Source organism: Anguilla anguilla, chromosome 19 (genome assembly GCF_013347855.1).
Source record: "Anguilla anguilla isolate fAngAng1 chromosome 19, fAngAng1.pri, whole genome shotgun sequence".
NCBI classification, from domain to species: Eukaryota; Metazoa; Chordata; class Actinopteri; order Anguilliformes; family Anguillidae; genus Anguilla; species Anguilla anguilla.
In genome coordinates, this window is record NC_049219.1 from 1,210,251 (window position 1) to 1,232,498 (window position 22,248).

Genomic DNA, 22,248 nt, shown 5'->3' on the forward strand with positions numbered 1-22,248 from the left:
GCGGGGCTTGGCACCGCACTGCCTGGTTCTGTGCGGGCCCAGTCCCGGCCTGGCGGAGCAGTGCAGCACGGCCTTCTGCGGACTGTCCCGGATGCTTCAGCACGTGTACGAGCCTGTCCAGTCGCGTCACGCACAGGGTCCTGTCCAATCACATCACCCGCAGGGCAGGGAGGAGGACAGTGAGAACGTAGCTCATTACATGGTCAAACAACCCGGCCTACACAATGGCACAAGGTTAGATAGAGCACCCGCCAGCATGAGGGACAATGCCCACCTGAGCACTGACAGCACAGAGGCTGGAGGGCCACAGGCCATTATTGGGGACCCAAACAGGGGTGAGGGGCCACAGGTCCTCATTAGCGACCCAAACAGGGGTGAGGGGCCACAGGCCCTCAATAGGGACCCAAACAGGGGTGAGGGGCCACTATGTGCAGGCCAAAGCCAAAATCCTGACAGCACAGAGCCCGAAGCAGAACCTGAACATCCAATTCCGGACTGGCTACGAAATGGCAAGGCATCAGGAGAGCGGCCCGGCGTCCATTTTGGGGAAGGGAAAGAAGGAGCACTGGGGAGCCGTAACCGGGAAACAGGCCCCGCCTCTTCAGGTGTCCTAATAGAGGCAGGCAGCGTGCTACCAGCAGGGGGCGCGTTTGAGTTCGTACTGCACCACTGCCTCCTGCAGCAGGCCTCCCAGCGGCGCTGCCCCGACCTGCGCGCGGCCTGCCGGCTGGTGGCGGGGGCCGTACTGAGCATGCCCAGGCGGCTGTACCCCGGTCCACGCTTCCTGGATGCCCAGTCACACTTCCTGAGGGCCTCTGGGGCCGCCCCCCCCAGCTGGAGAGTTCGGGGGCTGGAGTCCCTGGCCTGTAAATACCAGCTCCTCCTCTCCGTCCTGCACACTGCGTCAAGCCTGCTGTCCGTGGACCTCATCCTTCACTCCCACATCCACAGCCAGGCGGAACACAGCCAGGAGGAGGAAGAGGAGGCAGAAGAGTAGAAATGTTCTGTCAATCCTGTTTTTCATTATGCACAAATTTGAATGGATGTATGTATTTATACAAGTTCCAGGTCCTCCCATGTGATAGTATATTCATACCTTAAGTATGTGAAATTGGGGCGGCAGGTATGCCATCCTGCAAAGTTACGTGTTGGCGGGGTGGCATGCCCCATACATATACAGCACCGAGAGTTTGGCACTTTTCAGGGTTTCCGTACAGAAATAACCACAATGACCACAGACACTCAACCCTTAAAAACATTCATTTCTGTACCTTCTGACCTCACACGTCCACAAAATAAAGCCCCAAACTTAGTGGATTTTGCGTTTTCTTCTTCCTGTCTGATTACATCATCACAAATGCGCCAGAATAGGTTGCCTCATTGGACATACATACAGGTGCATACGTTTAAAAGACCAAGAATATGCAGCCCCGACATCTGTTTTCCTCATAGTTCTCTGGGTAGCAATGTTTACCAATGGAACATTATGGACGAACATTTCCTGGTTCAAGCGATGGTCCTGTCCCGCCTGGACTACTGCAACTCACTACTGGCTGGTCTGCCAGCATCCGCCATCAGACCCCTGCAGCTCATCCAGAATGCTGCAGCACGTCTGGTCTACAACCTCCCCAGACATTCCCATGTCACCCCCCTGCTCACTGACCTCCACTGGCTGCCTGTTATGGCTCGCATCAAATTTAAGACCTTGGTGCTTGCATACCAGGCAGCTAAGGGGTCAGCACCAGGGTACATCCAGAGGATCATCAGACCCACACCAGCCAGACCTCTCCGTTCTGCCATCTCTGGACGCTTGGCACCTCCCCCTCTTCGTGTCTGTACTTCCCGCTCCCGTCTGCTGTCCGTCCTGGCCCCTCGCTGGTGGAATGACCTCCCCGTGGCGGTCAGAACAGCAGAGAATCTCACCACCTTCAAACGCAGACTGAAGACTCATCTCTTCAGGCTGCACCTCTCCCCACCCCTCCCTAGCCTATAGTTTAGCTCACTGTACCTAGTTAGGATAATATGATTATGTTAGTGTATCTGGCAGGATTGTTTTTGTCTGATTAGGTGTGATTAGATGTGATTCCAGTGCTAGTTTGTACTTGGTAGGATTCTTGCTTGCTGAACAGCTTACTCTACAGGGTTGGAGTCCTGATTGATGTGGTCACTTCTGGCACTACGATCCTTACTTCACTCTAGTGTTTCTTTTGCACCTCTACATCGTGAACCAATGCACTTGTTGTACGTCGCTCTGGATAAGAGCGTCTGCTAAATGCCTGTAATGTAATGTAATGAGTGACAGACGCAGGTTCAAATCCCCCCTCAGACTCAAGCAAACCTCTAACTCATTAAACTGGCTTGCTAGCTAACTAAAAAGCAAACATTTAAGCTATTGTTTTTGCATCGGTTATGTCTTTGCGGGAAACATTTATTTCTGAAATCCAAATAAAATACACCCACTTTAGACAGTTCCGCTTTCTGCATTTTCACCGAGTTTAATGTTAGCAACCTTGTTAACGAGACGACAGACCGAGTGTATTATGTTAGTGGAGATACAGACGCCTCTGAAATTAAGTACAATCTGTGTTGCAATTCGGTATAGAAACTGGCGCAAGATAATGACTTCCTCGCACCAGGTATATCGATTTTCTTTAAGTCAGAATGGTTCACGTTCACTGTTGCGCCTGTACTGATAACTACTTTTTAACTACTATAGCTACCCACATTTCTAAATTAATGTTATCTAGCCCTATAGATCCTCTGCCAATATACAAACAATTAGTAGGTCTGTTCTGTACAATAGCCCATTAAAAAACACTTCAGTCTAAAAAATATGACCTACACCATTTGAACTAATGACCTGCTGACAGTTCTTTGCATGTGTGAGTAACTTGGTGGTTGAGGAACTTGGTGGTTGAGGAACTGTGCTTGCATTCTAGATGTTTCAGGTTCGATTTCCAGGTAGGACACGGCTGTTATACCGTAAGCAGAATACTTCACCTGAATTGCTTCAATATGTAGACAGCTGTATAAATTGATACTATGTAAAAATACCAAATATAGTGTGAAATTGCTCTAAATAATGGCGTGTGGTCAAAATGGTTGTAATATCTGGAGTATTTTAAAAGGGTTCTGTAGTTACGATTGTTGTCACTGATTATTTTTCCTCCCTGACAGTTAATTTTCTGCCCCATCCCACATCTTCATAGAAGTGCAAGAGAGAGTGTGTGTGTGCGGGCACATCTGTGTGTGTGCGCAGATGCGCACCTGGACTACACCTCTCTGCCCCTGTAATGGACATTTTATGACTACCCTGTACCGACCCTTTATTCCGGGCCATCATCACCGCTGTGCCTCCTATTTATACTATGTATAATTACCACTGAGGCCACTGGTTAGGCAGTATTTATATTACCTATATTCTTATAGTTCTTATAATTACACATACTGCATTATTTATATTTATCACTGTTTCTATTGTGCTTTTATTCTGTTTTTATGTTTCGAGACTGTGTTGTATTTTGTGTTAGCACCTTGGACCGTGAGGAACGACATTTCGTTCCCGTATACTATGTATGTGGGAATGACAATTAAACTTGAAACTTGTTTGTGTGCATTTCTGTGCATTTTTTGTGATGCACAGAAATGACAGCAGGGAGAATAAGGACACAGTGCTGTCTGTACACAGTTACACAAGAGAATAAGGACACGCACACGCTATAACACAGCACAACCCCATACATCAATAAAGTGTGTATACCTGCACGGTTTAGTCCGTCCTCTCTGTGCTACTGTACAAACAGCATTGTGTCCTTATTCTCCCTGTGTAGCTGTGTACAGACAGCACTGTGTCCTTATTCTCTCTGTGTAACTGTATATAGACAGCACAGTGTTCTTATTCTCTCTGTGTAACTGTGTACAAACAGCACTGTGTCCTTATTCTCCCTGTGCAACTGTGTACAGACAGCACCGTGTCCTTATTCTCCCTGTGTAACTGTGTACAGACAGCACAGTGTTCTTATTCTCTGTGTAACTGTGTACAAACAGCACTGTGTCCTTATTCTCCCTGTGTAACTGTGTAGAGACAGCACTGTGTCCTTATTCTCTCTGTGTAATTGTGTACAGACAGCACTGTGTCCATATTCTATGTGTAACTGTGTACAAACAGCACTGTGTCCTTATTCTCTCTGTGTAACTCAGTACAGACAGCACTGTGTCCTTATTCTCTTGTGTAACTGTGTACAGACAGCACTGTGTCCTTATTCTCCCTGTGTAACTGTGTACAGACAGCACTGTGTCCTTATTCTCTCTGTGTAATTGTGTACAGACAGCATTGTGTCCGTATTCTCTGTGTAACTGTGTACAAACAGCTCTGTGTCCTTATTCTCTTGTGTAACTGTCTACAAACAGCACGGTGTCTTTATTATCTCTGTGTAACTGTGTACAATAGCACTGTGTCCTTATTCTCTCTGTGTAACTGTGTACAGACAACACTGTGTCCTGATTCTCTTGTCTAACTGTGTACAAACAACACTGTGTCCTTATTCGCCCTGTAACTGTGTACAGACAGTACTGTGTCCTTATTCTCTTGTTTAACTGTGTACAAACAACAGTGTCCTTATTCTCTCTGTGTAACTGTGTACAAACAGCACTGTGTTCTTATTCCCTTGTAACTGTGTACAGACAGCACTGTGTCCTTATTCTCTCTGTGTAAGTGTGTACAAACAGGCACTGTTTCAAACACTGCAATCTAGAGATAAGGAGGGCATCTGATTTTGGTGTCATCCCCTCTAACTGACTGTCTGTTTGTGTTCCAACCTTTATACGCTGTAACTTTGGCAGTGCGCCACCATGACATTGCTGTTCAATGCATGAGATTTTTTGGTCAAACTTGTCTGTGGTTTTACAGAAGATATTGTAGCCAATTAAGTGAACGTGCAGATGGTATTTCATAATGCAGTGTATATGTTCGGTGAACGCTGGGTAGATGTGGTTGTTGATAAGTAATAGACAAATATTAGTGAGCAAAATAGCACAGTTCAGAAACTTTCTTCCAGTGGGGCTTGAACCAGGGACCCTGTAATCCATAGACCATGACATTGACCACTCAGCCAAAGGAACTCGCTGCTGAGATTGGAAATGTTTTAGAGTAAAAAGATATGTCTATTTTGCATGTGTATTTGAGATTTTGATTGTATTGTGTAGGTGAAGGATTGGCTGGTGTTGGTAAAATGTCCAATGGGGAGACATTTTGTTTGTAGGTTAGGTGGCAGGAAGCAGGAGGAGGAGAAGGAGAAAACGCGAATCCCCTTAGTTTGGGGCTTTATTGTGTGGACGTGTGAAGTTGTTTACGAATTCTGTCTGTTGAAATGGGGTCAGAATGTACAGAAATTAATGTTTTTAAGGGCTGAGTGTCTATGGCTGTTGTGGTTATTTCTGTGGGGAACCCTGAAAAGTGCCAAACTCTCAGTGGTGTGTAGGTATGGGGCATGCCGCCCCGCCAAGGTGTAACTTGGCGGGATGGCATACCTGCCATCCCAATGAAGAAAGAAAAATAAAAATGTAGCTAGCTATAGGTTATTTCTAGGACATTTTATTTTCTTAGTGTGAGGTTATTTGATTAGCTATAAATGGCCAGAGTTCGATCCAGATAGCTAGTTACAAAGGATCATTCAGATAAATTAAAGGCATAAAAACTGCTGCATTAAAATATTAAACTCATATAAAACAGCTATTTATAATGCCAAAGAATACACTTAAAGGTTAAAAATATATTTACCTTGTTGCTCCTGGTGTAAATTAAGAACAGTTCCTCAGATTAGATCGTCTACTGTAATTTAAACCGGTGAACGTTAGTTGGCTACCTTGTTTGAAGCTGATTTAACTAAGGTAACACTGTAAAAATTAATATTTCTTTACATTTGGTAACGTTACCATACTTATCCATAGCTTGTCGTAACTTTTTCTCAGTTATGATTCAGTTAAATGTGTGGTTATCTTTACCTATCGACGCAGGAAAATAAAACAGCGATTTACCTCATTCAATGTTTGCGCGTCTCTCAGCCCGAGAGATTCGAGCAAGGGATCGGTCTTGGTAGACATACGCACTCTGATTGGCTATCCCCTTCAATTCATTGGTAGATTCTTGGTAGCGAACGGGGATTTGATTGGATTTCACTACCAACAATTACAGAGACTCACGGCTTCCTCGGGGTGCCTTTAGAACTGACCTATATTTGGCCGGACCGCAACAGCGTGGCCAGCCGTACAAACACGAATGTCTGTGACTGACTGACTGACTGAGTGATAAAGTTACACCGCCCATGTCTGTGACGTCGGCCGATTCGGTCCAGCAATATACTAGGTTTTAACCTGGTCTTGTTATACGGTCTATCGGTGGCACCCATTTGAGTTATGTGTAATCTAATTGAGCTCATTTTTTCTGGAAAATATACACTCAATTCAACACTCAACACTCAAGTTGTTATTACTACTACTACTACTACTAATAATAATAATAATAATAATAATAATAATAATAGTAGTAATAATCTTAAAAATAATTTGTTTTTAATGACATTTAACGTGATAAACATTTGATGGTAGGCCTACCATAATGTGAAGGCATTCAAAACCTGACAACCTTTTATAAAATCTATTAAAGAAACCACCACTAGATGGAGCCACATGCTCAATAGTCACTGAAGTCAGCATTCAGATTATGGCTAATGTTTCTCAGTTGACAGTTGCTTTTGCAATCAAATGTCTTCATCTGCATATGAATTGGTTCAAGCAGCTTAATAGCAATCTTATCTTACTGTAAAATATTGTCTCACAGTTATGTCAAGTTATATATTTCTACTTTCAAAAATGAAACTGGAACTCACTCTGATATCAGAGAGCCATCAGGCACCAGCCACGCCTAATACCAGCTGATCTGGCTGCTCCAGCTGTCTGTGTCACACTGAGCTGCCTGTGTAGCACCCTGCATATTGTATACTCCTGTGCTACTACTACTGTGACATTTGCAATGTTTATAACTTTCTATTGTCTGCCTCTGTGATTCCCTTTAACATAGCACAGTGCTGCAATCCACATTTCTCTACAGGGACAATAAAGTCAAGTCAAGTTCAGTAGAGACGGCTTATATGAAATCCACTGTATTTTCCATGTGCAAGTAATTTCTGTCACAAAGGTCACATAAGTATTAATCTATAACCTTTATATGTATAGGAAAAACTAATTCTAAGTGCATCAAGTTAAGGCCATTTTAGAAAGTGCCATGTGATTTCTGAAAACATTTTAAGAGCATTATACATACTCTCCACACTGGAAGACATCTTGTGCATGTAGAGGCATTGTTATGGGCTCTGTTGTGGAGTTTCATGATTTTCCTCCATGATCAGCATGTCTCACTTTGCAAGTCTGCTAGATGATTTGCTATATGTGAGAAGGAATCTGAATAAGATCAAGAAATTGTGTATATGCAAATAAGCTCTACAGGTATATTATAATTGTGGGTGTTACAATGATCATGTGCGGTCACTCTGCACAACAGAACTGAACAATGCCTTTAGCATCAGGTTTCTGGGGACCCTGTTCGTAGGATAAAAAGTCAGATTATTAAAATATGAATAAAATCCAACCGGTTTATGAGTGAAGACCACACAGCACTGAGTGCCCCCGAAAGTACAGGAAGCATAGATAAACCCTTCAGACGTGGCCTTAAAACCATTTGAGCATAGATTTTGTACATGAGATGTGATGCACAGCATGTGCCTGTTTACTCTGTACAGTCAGATCAACCAGCCTGAGTCCATGTTCAGAGCAGGAACGCTGTAATGTGCGTGTGCTTACACGCCAATATGAATCATCACTCCTAAGAGACAAGCAGGATGGCTGTAGGATGGTGTTAACTCTGCTCCTGTTGTCTGTCATCCACATAAGCCAGGGGGAATCCCCTGGAAACTGCCAACAACTCTGGGAAACCTCCTTGAAACCGATGTCAGATCAGGGAGTCGCAGACAAGCCCTCCCCACCACATACCCCCACCGCCCAACTTAGGCCGGGGAGTCACCCCCACCCCCCCCCCCCCCCAAAAGGAAGTGCGCCACCACCATCTGCGCTCCCGGCCTATGAACCACCTTGAAATTAAATGGCTGCAGAGCCAGATACCAACGGGTGATTCGCTCGTTGGCATCCTTCATGCGGTGGAGCCACTGGAGGGGAGCGTGGTCCGAACAGAGGGTGAATGGGTGACCGACGCACTCCTTTTCAACTGTGCTGTACCTCGCCTCCCGCTGGGATAATTTCCGGCTGATGTACAGCACCGGGCAATCGACTCCATCCACCTGATGGGTCAAAACGGCCCCCAGCCCTCTGTCCGAGGCATCGGCCTGCAGGGTAAAGAGAGAAATTAGGGGTGTATGGAGTTTTGCTCGCAGGTCCATAACGTATTGCACCTCACTTTTACTGGGGCTTGGACCGTCCTCCCAGCTTTCTTTAACTAGGTCCAATATTCCCCGAGGCTTTCTACCGAATAATAACTCAAAGGGAGAAAATCCCGTGGAGGCCTGGGGAACCTCCCGCACTGCAAATAATAGAGGGACTACCCATACATCCCAATTTCGGCTATCGTCGTGAACGAACTTCCGAATCATGGATTTCAAAGTTCTATTAAACCGTTCAACGAGCCCGTCCGTTTGGGGATGGTACACGCTGGTTCTGATAGGCCGGACGCCCAATAAGCCGTACAGCTCGTTTAGTGTGCGTGACATAAACGAAGCGCCCCGGGCAGTTAGAACCTCTTTCGGGATTCCGACGCAGGAGATAATCTGAAACAGAGCCCGTGCAACACGTTTAGCTGAAATATTGCGCAACGGCATTGCTTCGGGATACCGGGTCGCATAATCCACTAAGACCAATACGAAACGGTATCCCTGGGTGCTCCGTTCAAATGGGCCGATGAGGTCCACAGCGACTCTATCAAACGGGACCTCTATGAAGGGTAGGGGGCGCAACGGCACTTTTGGGGTGGCTGGTGCATTCACTAATTGACATTCAGGACAGGACGCACACCACCGACGTACGTCTGCCCAAATGCCCGAGACTTGTGGAGGTCCACAATTTTTTAGCAGAGTTGCTTGGATTTTCTCATCATATCATGGGCAAAAAGGCAGTGGCTCTAAAAGTAGGCCCTTAAATACAGCCACGTGACAATTAACTCCCAATTAACTCCTAATGACAATTGGCCAATCAGAAGCTTCTAAAAAGTAATTGCATCAATTTCTGGAATCTTCCAGGCTGTTTAGACACACTAAACTAGGTGTATGTAAAATTTTGACCCACTGGAATTCTGATATAGTGAATTAAAGCTGAAATAAATATGTTTGTAATCGATTGTTTTAAAATTACCTCTGATGTGAACAAAGCAGATGCCTTAATTGACTTGCCAAACTAAATGTATGGCAACATGAAATGTGCAGAGTTATGAAAGACTGAGTTTGAATATCTTTAGCCTAGGTGTATGTAAGCTTTTGGCCTCAACTGTTTGTATGTGTATACATATGTATGTATATATGTCTCTCTCCATATTTCATTATGGTACATACGTTATGTATTATTATCAATTACTCATAGAAAACACAGTACATAATGAAATCTCAAAAATGTCAAGGTTCAGGGGGGTTAGGACCCAGGTGCAGAGTGAAAAACACACAAAACTCAAAAGGATAGATACAAATAAGGACTTTACTACAACAAAAAAAGGTGAACACAAACAGGGAACAGATAAGGCCACGAGGGGCAAAACAACAAACTCAAAAAATTCTTAAGAACAAAAAAACACACAACAGAGCAGAGGCAGGAAGGTTAAAGGTATGTGGAACACACAAGCAAACACATAAAAGAAACACAAGAAAATACATCCAGGTTCGGAACAAGCACAAGTCGGAAACAAACACAAGGAACCAGCACCCGAGTCAAGGGGACAAAGAACTTAAATAGACAGGGGTAACAAGACACAGGTGAACTCAAAGAACAATCAAACCAGAGGGAAGGGAAAACAAGAGGCAGGTGGGCCTGATGATTAAATAACGAGACAATAATAAAATAATTGAAAGCAATAATACAATTAACCAACAGGGGAACGAGCAGGACACAAAACAGAAGTGCCGCCATCTGGCGGCCCAACAGGGAAAAACAGACAGAAACACACAACTATGACAAAAAACACGTTTTCAACGTACAAAAATGCCAAGATACTCACCCACACAAAGCACTGTCTATAAGCCTGTAATTAAAACTAGCAAAATCTAGGCCTTTAAAAGTTTTTTGACATCAATACTTTTCATATAAAAAAGGGGTGGGGCAGTGAATAAATAAATACATATAATAATGGCAAATATTGTGGCCTATTAAAACATTTTTTAATCTTACAAAACTATCCAGACATTTTCCCAATTAATGTACCGTATGGCTGTGGGTTGCATAAAGTTTAGCACAATAGTACCATTTATTTTACAATGTAAAAATCATATTTGTGAATAATAAGAATAAGAATAAGAATAAGAATAATTTTATTCCAAACAGCACCCAAAGCACTGGATGCAGACAATTGTTCAAACATAGTGTCGCCATTTTCACAATTTCAGGTGTAACAGCTGAATAGCTAAATTTCCGTGATGGGTGTTTCACTTTCATGTGACACATAAACTTTGAATGACAACATTCTCAACATAGAATGAGACCATCTAACTGCTCATGATATTAGCTCTCCAACAACACCAAACGTGACTTTACTGCATATTAGATTGGCTAAATAGTTTAGACAAAGACCGTGAAACAAAGTCCTGGTCCCAAAAACACTTAAGTGTGCCAGGAATCTGCTAAGATAACAAGAACCTGCTGGAAGGAGACGTTAAATCCCAACATCAATATAATTCACGAGTTGTTGAATAGGCCTGATATATGTATGTGCTAAAATTTGGCAAAGATCTACATGGATTAAATATTTGTTTCTTCTGCATGACTTATTCAATACAGTGACTGGTGCAGGTAATAAACAGTACAAAATATATAAAACTCCGCCCATCGAACACTCAGTTGAGCCTGTAAACCTAAGTAAGGAAATGCGATCCAAAAGAGAAACTGAAACTTAACGGCCATTTTAAAAACGGAAGAGAAAGAATCCCTAGAAAAGAAGGAATCAAAATAGATGTAAAAAAAACGGAGTGAACAGCCTGTTGTGGAGTGGAACTGAGGTAAGACAAGCTGAAGGTAAAGGGGAGCGGGGAGGAATAAGAATCTTCAGGTAGGCTATAATCGCATTAACCCGCGTAATTCAGAAAAACTGACAACTGGCAATAAAATGGTGTGTTTAATGCGTAGCCCGATAAGCTGAGAGCTTTCATCACAACTTTATTCAAGACTCATCTTAAAAAGAGGTCCATAGCAATAGCAGGTAAAATAGACAATACAGACAATGGCACATATGCTATATTATCATCTTACTCATAGTTTGACAGCAGTTTGATGCTAGCGTCAGTAAGGACTTTCGCGCGGGTCTGAAAATTTTAAAATAAAAGTCCGACGATAAAACCACTATTACGTTCAGCAAAATGAAATTAATTAAGGAAAAATCGAACTGTAGTTGTCCTAAAATATGACCTATTCGTTTTATATTCATACAATATTAAAACAACTTCGATTTTTAACATAGACATTGTAATACTGTTCATTTTCAGTTAGAACCACACTAACATTAATTATAAACAAATATGTCTTCCTTTTTTCTATTTTATCCCCTACAGTTTTAAGAATGAAAATGCAAAATTTTTAATGGAGAATTATAGATGAAATACACCCATTACTTTTAATTATTATTGCAATATCCAATACAACATTACATCAGTACATGAGTTTAACTGAATGGTAAGGGAAGAATTAGAGTAATTTGTAACATTCTGTGATACCTTTTAACATCAACTATGCAACTTAAAACAAATAAATATGAAAATGTGGCTGGATATTGCACTAGTATGGCAAGGAGAATAGGACAGTATTAACACGTTTGTAAAGGTGAAAATATCACACACAGTATATCATGGCTGGGGTATAAGCATGCAGTACATAGGCAAATTTCTTTCAGTTAAATCCCAACTGCTTTCTGATAGCATATGATATATCATGCTCTGCTACCTCCCCTGGACATGTTGTCTCAATGATATGGGGGTGTTTTGAAAACCTTGGACCCTCCACTCTTCAGATATGGTGTCATTTATATCAAATAAGCATCATAGAAAATGTGGCTGGGGTTTTAACATGCAGTACATAGGCAAATTTAATTCAATCAAGTCCCAATTGCTTTCTGATAGCTCTGATAGCATAACATATATCATGCTCTGCTGCCTCCCCTGGACATGTTGTCTCAATGATATGGAGGTGTTTTGAAAACCTTGGACCCTCCACTCTTCAGATATGGTGTCACTTATATCAAATAAGCGTCGTAGAAGATGTTGCCACATTTTCTATGACGCTTATTTGATGTAAGTGACACCATATCTGAAGAGTGGAGGGTCCAAGGTTTTCAAAGCACCCCTATATCATTGAGACAACATGTCCAGGGGAGGCAGCAGAGCATGATATCTGTTATGGTATCAGAAAGCAGTTGGGATTTAATTGAATGAAATATATTGCATGTTCAAACCCCAGCCACATTTTCCATGACGCTTATTTGATATATTTTGATTCATTTTGAATAAAATGAAGTGGAACTGGTTAGAGCAGGTATCATGGAAAGTCAGCTCTCATTAGTTTTTTTTTATTATTTTATTAAAATAATTCACAAACACATTTGATGAGTATACAAAGGGCAAATAGCCTAACTTTAAAAATTGTCAACAAAAAAAAAGTGAGAGAGAGAAAAAAAGAAACAGTTGATTGGGGAAGGCACAAGACGTACAGACAAAATACCAAAAATTACACAAACTTATAAACAAAAGCACATGCTTGTTATTTTTTATTTTGTAATAGGAAATAACAAAAATCACTTACCTCACACATTAGCGTGTTACGTAGGGCTATCACTCAGGATGTTAAAGGGTCAGTGACTATGGCAGGGAGGCTGGTGGAATGTTAAATGATTTATTTATTTAATTTGCTGTCTGTAGCAGGCTATTTGTCTTGAAATTCTTTGTTATAATCAAAAAGGCTTATTTGTGTATTCAGCCTACAGGTCACACCATTATATTGGAGAACGTTAAAGATCTACATGGATGAAATATTTGTTTCTTCTGCATAACTTATTAAATACCGTGACTGCTTCAGCTAAGAAATAGTATAAATATATAAAACTCCGCCCATCGAACATTCAGTTGAGCCAGTAAGTAAGGAAATGCGGTCCAAAAGAGAAACTGAAACTTAACGGCCATTTTAAAAACGGAGGAGAAAGAATCCCCAGGAAAGAAGGAATTAAATTAAATATTAAAAACGGAGTAAACCGTCTGTTGTGGAGTGGAACTGAGGTAAGAGAAGCTGAAGGTAAAGGGCTGCGGGGAGGAATGGGAATCTGCAAGTATAATCGCATTAACCAGCGTAATTCAGAAAAACTGACAATGGCAATAAAATGGTGTGTTTAATGCGTAGCCTGATAAGCTAAGAGCTCACACGGAGTCCGAACATACCATTTAGACCAGAAAGTAATATTGAAATAACCTTTCAGAAAGTTTACTTCAGTAGCCTATTTTTGATATTCCATGACCAATTCTACCTCGTGAGGAGGTAGCCTAGCGAGTCGGAGGTCACAGGACTTGTCGCTTGTTGTTGACATTTTGACGCTGCAGTATAAACCCGGATTTTGTATTTAATTAAACAAGAGGTTGTTACTTATTCTTTTATGTTTCATAGGAAATAATTCCCATTACTAAATCACATTAATTGGTTTGCAATATTGAGGCAAAATATACAGTGGAGTGATTATATTAGGCAGAGATTACTCTATATTTCTTTTCATTTCAACTTTATTCAAGACTCATCTTAAAAAGAGGTCCATAGCAGGTAAAATAGACAACACAGATAACGGTACATATGATCTCATAAAAAACACGTTTTCAACGTACAAAAATGCCAAGTTACTCACACATACAAGACATACACCATCTATAACTCATTCATTCAGACTGCCAAAATCCAGGCCTGCCATTAAAAGTATTGATATCAAAATGACGCCAAGTTATAGTACTACAAACAATATAGGCTACCTTGCCTCACTGAAATTAAATGAGATGTATTCCAAAGCAATGCTACCCAATATTTCCTCAGTACTTGCAAGTCACTTGGCCCTGTGTGTATAAGCATGAAGTACGTGGACAGGCCAAACATATGTGTGAATGGGTTTCTCACGGTCAAGATTGATTGAATAGGCATCTATATGTCCAATTTGTATTGGTATGTATGTATTTCGCTGCCCAGCCTTTCTGTTGCGTGAATGATTGTATGTTTCTTGGTATAAATGTCTGTTCGTAATTGTGAATGTAACATGCTGCGAGGGAAATGTCCCCATGGGGATAAAGAAGTTCTCTATGTATGTATGTACAGTATGTATTTTACATGCAGTATTTATTGTACATAGCGGATATACAATAACTTGTACATTTACTGAAATTGAGTTCAGAAGCAAGTATAAACATATGTTTTGTGGAGAAATATGCTGCCTGTAGTTACTGACCAGCAGTTTTCTACATGAACTGCAATGTGTTCCATGAGGCAATTCGAAATATTTGACAATTTGATTTGACACAAAGTTAGCATGACATTGTAAAATGGTGAGATTACAAAACACAGGGCCAAGTGACTTGCAAGAACTGAGGAAATATTGGGTAGCATTGCTTTGGAATACATCTTATTTAATTTCAGCGAGGCAAGATAGCCTATATTGTTTGTAGTACCGTAACTTGGCGTCATTGTCAGAACTAATGTGGATATATCTCTATTTGAGTTATAACTAGTCTTAATTGAAATGGCGATACACCATCTGGAATTCACGTTTTGGATAGTCAAAACTGAATTGTAGATATCTTTTAATTGGAGGTCCCATACAACTGAATGGCGAAAGTAACTTCAATCTTACTAGCAAATCTACATCAATTTTAAGAGAAACTCTTGTGGCCTTCCATGGCTTCCTGTTTCACTGGAGGATTAAACTGAGAACCTGCTTGTGAAACCCATTTTTCATCTTCGCCACAGAGAAAGACAAAGAACTGACGAACGAAATGAAAATGGTTGCTGACCTTTGAAAATCAGGCAATGGATCAAAAAATAAACTGAAGATGCTAGTTACTACTGTGAGGGCAATAATGAAGAAGTTTAAAACTGCTGGAGAGCAGCATGGTGGTGTGTGGAGTTTGCATATTCTCATCCCATGTCTGCATGGGTTTCCTCCCACAGTCCAAAGACATGCAGGTTAAGCTAATTGGAGACACTAAATTGCTTGAATGTATGAGTGTATAAGTGCATGGTGTGTGTGCCCTGTGATGGACTGGTGACCTGTTCAGGGTTTTTTCCTGCCTCTTGCCCAATGCATGCTGGGAGAGGCTCCAGCCCCCCTCACAACCATGTCCAGGAATATGATGTAGGATGGATTTAAGGATGCATATACTGAAAAGAAAAATACGGTGGTGGATCTTTAATGTTATGGGGCTACTTTGCTCACACTGGTCCTCGGGCCCTTGTTAAGGAAAGCAGCATCGTGAACTCTACCCAAGTACCAGGACAATTTAGCCCTAAACCTGACTACATCTGCCAGCAGACTGAAACTAGTGGATCTTTCAGCAAGACAATGACCCCAAATTCACATTAAAATCCACAAATAAAAAGGTTAATGATACAGAAGCATCATTGTGCAATGGCTACAACCCGCTAAAGACCGCTGAAACACCCTGAAAACCTGTGACTCAATTGAACAGCACGGCCCATAAGCACGGATCAACAAAGACATCAGGATCTGGAAAGATTGTGGGTGGAGGAAGAGTCTAAGATCCCTCCCAATGTGTTCTCTGGTCTTATAAGACGTTATGTAAAAAGACTCAGTGCCATTATCCCTGCAAGGGGAGGGTGCACACAGTACCAAATACAGGGGTGCCAATAATTGTGATGCACAATTTTTGTAAAATTGTTGTATCATCTGAGAAATGTGTCATTTTGGTAGTTTCCATTATATCATTAAATATATTCCATATGTTGGACAATGAAAATATACCTCAGCACTGGTACTGGTGGTCTTAGTAATTGTTATCATCTGTGCAGAATATTTTGGAAGGAATTGTATTACTGTACAAGTTTATGGCTCAGTTAAATTCCAGATTTGTCCCTGTCTGTTCTATGAGATTTGATGTATGTGTGTGTCTGTGTGTATTGTTATGTCTGTGCGTTATCATGTTCTTCTTGTGTGTATTTACAGGTCTGCAAATTTGGGTCAGAACCCACTTGTGAATCTGATCTGGTGTGTTCAGGTGTCCTGAGAATGGGGGGCACTGTTTTTAAAATGAGTTCCTCAGAGGAGACCGAGACTAACGATGGAACCCACGGCCTTGCGAGAAAGAGGTAAAAATGCATGAATCAGAGAGTCAATGTGCTGTGAGTTAGAGCTGCAGTAAGAGGATGAGTTTAACTGGATGCTCTGTCTCCATGTGCTGTGAGTTAGAGCTGCAGTAAGAGGATGAGTTTAACTGGATGCTCTGTCTCCATGTGCTGTGAGTTAGAGCTGCAGTAAGAGGATGAGTTTAACTGGAAGCTCTGTCTCCTTGTGCTGTGAGTTAGACCTGCAGCAAGAGGATGAGTTTAATTGAAAGCTCTGTCTCCATGTGCTGTGAGTTAGAGCTACAGTAAGAGGATGAATTTAACTGGAAGCTCTGTCTCCATGTTTTGTTCACAGGGTCCAGGTAGATAGGGCTGGGTCACCTGTACCCAGCTGTCTGTCTATGAAGAGTGACCTTTCAATGGATCGTCCAATCGGCTTCAGAGGCGAGTTCACAGGTGATCAAAGGTAATGAAACACGTTTGTATTGAATTAGACCTGCAGTATGAGGATGAGTTCAACTGGAAGCTCTGTCTCCATGTGCTGTGAGTTAGAGCTGTAATAAGAGGATGAGTTTCACTGGAAGCTTTGTCTCCAGGGTTTCCGCCAGTGTATTGCAAGCCTGGTGGCCTAAGTTGACCATCGCCGGGCCTAAGCATCAGCGATTAAAAAAAAAAAAAAAAAAAAAAAAAAAAAAAAAAATTTTATGTATTTTTAAGATGTTTTTTTAAACTGCAGTTACAGTGGGGCGGCTGTTGGTTAAAACGTGAACACGCACTGTAGGAAAGCAGGTCTGAGATCAGTGTTCTTTACCCTCATTGTGCGTAGAGTGACGTTCAACACTTGATGCATCGAACTATCACAAGCTAACGGTACCTAACAAGCCACCATTCCTTTAGTAGGCTAACTAACCTCGTTACAAACTATGTTATCACTTAATCTCGTTAGTAAGTACATTCTTTTTATATTAATTAAGCAGTGTGTAGGTAACGTTAAAATAGTAGCATGAATGTAGAATTCATGAATCTTTATGTAATCTGATACTCTAGCGGAACGGACGCGGATAATGTACCCTAACTTAACATGCCATGGCTCGCTCTCCTTTTGCAATCCCATCCCATTTCATAATCGCAAACAAACATTCATTAACAATTTATTTATTCAGTAGGTGAGAGTATAAGCTTTCTAACGATGTATAACATGTCTAATTTTGCTTTTGGAATACCGTTTTATATCTCAGTATGAGGATGAGTTTAACTGGAAGCTCTGTCTCCATGTGCTGTGTGTTAGAGCTGCAGTAAGAGGATGAGTTTAACTGGAAGCTCTGTTTCCATGTGCTGTGAGTTAGAGCTGCAGTAAGTGGATGAATTTAACTGGTTGCTCTGTTTCCATGTGCTGTGAGTTAGAGCTGCAGTAAAAGAGTTTAACTAAGTTGTGTCTCATGATTTATTCACAGGATTCACTGCTCACTAGATTTAAGTCGTTCAGAAGAGAAGAGTTCAGAGACACTGTCTTCCTCAAAACAGGTATGATATATTATTTTTCTATTTCAATATTTGAAGTTAATATGACTTTCAGACGATCAGTTTGAATATCTAATCAGGTTTATTAAAGTTGTAGAGTGCGCTGGCCCTCTTTGTCTCACAGATAGACCGGATTCCTTTTTAGGATCCATGAACGATGGCAGTGGATGACTCCAAACAGTTCAAGTTGAAGTTCAAAGGCTTTATTTGTCACATGCATATGCATACATATAGTGAAATACTGGTGCGACAAACTCCTTGTAGACTGTGCAACATAACGCTTCAATAATAATTATATACAGAAAAATAAATAAATAATACTAATAGTATAAAATAATATAAGATATGAATACAAATTAAAAGAGAGAAAAATATAAAGAGCAGTTATTTAAATTAAACGAGCAATACAAATAAGTAAAAAAAAGTGAGTTCTATTATAAGTCCTAAAATTAGTCATAGGAAGTGTTGACGTGTTGGTAAAAGTTTGGCATAACTTTTTTAAGGTTTGCCTTGTTGAAGTCCCCTGCCACGATGAGGGCAGCGTCTGGATGCTTGGTCTGTAGTCCGCTTAGCACATCATGTAACACCGACAAAGCCTCGTCGTGTCCGCTTGTGGTGGAATGTAAACGGCCCTAGTGATCACTGCGGAAAACTCCCGGGGCAGGTAGAATGGACACTCAGCACTCAGTTTGTATAGTTAGCATTAAAAAATGTATTGCACTGAGAAACTTAATTCAACTCAACAACTAAATTATTCCAAGGACATTCGTGATTCATCACAAGTAGTGTCCCTAAAAAACATAAATCAGGAGCAAAAGCTGCATTTCGAATATAGGCTTTAGACCTGCTGCTTGTTGTGTTCTAAAGTATCTTTTCCTGTTCTGGCCTTCCTACAAGAGAAAACATGAGACATTGCAGGCATTTAGCAGTCACTCTTATTCAGAGCGACTTACACAACTTTTTACACAGCATTTACATTGCTTCCTTTTATACAGCTGGATATGAACTGAAGCAATGCAGGTTAAGTACCTTGCTCAAGGGTACAACAGCAGTGTCCTACCTGGGATTCAGACCTCTGACGAGACCAGCTCCTTACCCATTATACTACACTGCCACCCATAATAAAGCAAGGCTTTGTTTCCATGGCTCTGATACAGCAACCCACTTCATGTGTTTATTTCACTCTGATACAGCAACCCACTTCACGTGTTTATTTCACACTGAGACAGCACACCTCTTCATGTGTTTATTTCACACTGATACAGCACACCTCTTCATGTGTTTATTTCACACTGAGACAGCACACCTCTTCATGTGTTTATTTCACACTGATACAGCACACCTCTTCATGTGTTTATTTCACTCTGATACAGCACACCTCTTCATGTGTTTATTTTACACTCTGATACAGCACACCTCTAAATGTGTTTATTTCAGTCTCTCCTGCGCACTCTGATGAAGCTGAAGAAGACTGAAAAGTTGAAACTGTTTCAGAGCCATCTGAGTCAGGGTTGCCCAGAATGCTTTAATAGTAGAAGAACAAAAGATCCTTCTGTACTGGATTCGTTTATGAAGATGAAGGAATTGTTCAAGAGTCATCAAATTGCTGATTACCCAGAATGCACTGAGAGAGAGCAGGAGGATCCTGAGGCCCTGTACATAGTTGAGAAGATGCTGGAGACCTGTGGCATTGAGGGGTCTCTGAAGATCACACTCCATATCCTGAGGAACATGAAGAAGAAGGATGTCACTGACCCACTGGAGAGAGATGAGCAGCACAGTAAGAATTTTCTCTCATTGCTACTGTGGCCATTAGAGTGCTGAAATGAGTTTAGCAAACAAATATAACAGAGTACAAAATAACAGAGTACTGATTTATAGTATTCACACTTTGATAATAGTGTTTTACGTCTTGCATATAAAAAACATCACTCAACATGTACAGGAAGGCATTTCAATTCAAATATAGCATCCAGCAGTAATAATGGGGGCAATCAAATGCACATGAGATTAAATGTTTCCGAAAGACTTTAAAACCAGGAGCCTTGGGATCAAAAGCCAGTTACTAAAGCACTGTCCCATCAGACTGACTGCCCTGAGGTTTTATCCTGGATTAAAGAGCACCGATCATAATAATTATAAGATAATTAAATTACTGCATGACCCATGAAGACCATATTTGCCATAAAAACACATCATACTATGAACAATTAAGAAATTGAATGTTGAAATGGAAATGAGTCCTTTTTATGTTTTCATTGTTGTGTGTACAACAGTTTGTGAGAAGTGTGAAACACTACTAGAGGTATGGGCAACACTACTTGAAGGTGAAGTTATAGCATATAGGGCATATCTTCCTGATACATAACAAGTGAACCTTGCCTGTTAATTTCACAATGTGTCCTCATGATACAGAACTATTTCATATTAACAGAAGAGATGTAACAGGGCTGGCCTTGTTTCGCATGTGTAATCAAAAATATTGTTAACTGTTCCATGTTTCCTACATTGGCGTTAATCAGTAATAACCTCTTGTTACCAAATTCATTACAGTTTATCTACATAGATATAGCTACAACTTAATGTGCAACACTTTCAGAGCTGTGTAGAACATTGTGAAAACTTTCTGCATAAGTATTTTTTGTCTATTTCTGTTATTTTAAACATTGGTTCTCATATTTCCTCTCCTCAGATGAATTCAAAGAAAGAGCCCAGCAGGCACTGAAAACTCATCTGAAGAAGAGGTTTGAATGCATATTTGAAGGTTTAGCAAAGCAGGGCCACCAAACCCTCCTCAATGAGATCTATACAGAGCTCTACATCACAGAGGGGGGAAGTAGGGGGGTCAATGATGAACATGAGATCAGACAGATTGAGATAGCATCGAAGAGACAAACCACACAGGAGACTGCAATCATCTGCAATGACATCTTTAAGCCTTCACCTGGACAAGAGAAACCAATCAGAACTGTGCTTACAAAGGGCATCGCTGGCATTGGGAAAACCGTCTCTGTGCAGAAGTTCATTCTGGACTGGGCAGAAGGAAAAGCCAATCAGGACATTGATTTCATCTTCACTCTTCCTTTCCGAGATCTGAATCTGAAAAAGGAGAGAGAATTTAGTCTCATGGAACTTCTGCAGCAATACGTTCCACAACTGAAAGAGATCAAAAGTTTTGAAGATGATGAAGTCAAAGTTGTGTTCATCTTTGATGGTCTGGATGAGTGTCGACTTCCTCTAAATTTCCAAAGCAATGAGATTTGCTGTGATATAACAGAGTCATCATCATTGGATGTGCTGCTGACCAACCTCATTAAGGGGAATCTGCTTCCCTCTGCCCTCCTCTGGATCACCTCCCGACCAGCAGCAGCCAATCAGATCCCTCCTCAGTGCGTCCACCAGGTGACAGAGGTACGAGGGTTCAATGACCCAGAGAAGGAGGAATACTTTAGGAAGAGAATCAGAGATGAGAAAAAGGCCAGCAGAATTATCTCACACGTAAAGTCATCCAGGAGTCTGCACATCATGTGTCACATACCAGTCTTCTGCTGGATTTCTGCCACTGTACTGGAGACAATATTGGGTAAAGAGAGTGGAGATCTGCCCAAAACTCTGACTGAAATGTACACACACTTTCTGCTCATTCAGACTAATGTGAAGAATGAGAAGTATCATGGCAATGGTGTGACAAACCCGAAAATCTCTGAGTCAGATAGAGAAATCATCCTGAAACTGGGGCAGCTGGCTTTTCTACAGCTGGAAAACGGCAATCTGATATTCTATGAAGAGGACCTGAGAGAGAGTGGCATTGATGTCAGTGAAGCTTCAGTGTACTCTGGGGTGTGCACAGAGATCTTTAAAGAGGAGTGTGGGTTGGGTGAGGAAAAGGTCTACTGCTTTGTGCATCTGAGCATTCAGGAGTATCTGGCTGCCTTGTTTGTGTTTCATTCATGTGTGAATGAGAACAGAAATGTACTCAGAGCAGAAGAATCAAGACCTCGCAGTGACAGAGTGCAGCTGTCTGAGTTACACAGGACTGCAGTGGATCAGGCCTTAGCGAGTAAGAATGGACACCTGGACCTTTTCCTCAGATTCCTTCTAGGCCTCTCTCTGGACTCCATTCAGACTCTATTAGGTGGAATACTGACACAG

General features: G+C 41.4%; 2 protein-coding genes across 2 annotated transcripts in view; both read left to right on the top strand.

Moving 5' to 3' along the window:
- LOC118218903 (protein NLRC3-like) overlaps window positions 1-22,248 on the top strand; it is a gene marked incomplete at its 3' end in the record, with an annotated part of 237,255 nt that overhangs the window by 153,850 nt on the left and 61,157 nt on the right. The window lies entirely within an intron of this gene.
- Window positions 110-1,201, top strand: LOC118218936 (Bardet-Biedl syndrome 10 protein homolog). The gene is made up of 2 exons (XM_035401711.1): window positions 110-434; window positions 474-1,201. The coding sequence occupies exons 1-2, from the start codon at window positions 200-202 to the stop codon at window positions 995-997; spliced, it is 759 nt and encodes a 252-aa protein (XP_035257602.1). The 5' UTR covers window positions 110-199; the 3' UTR covers window positions 998-1,201.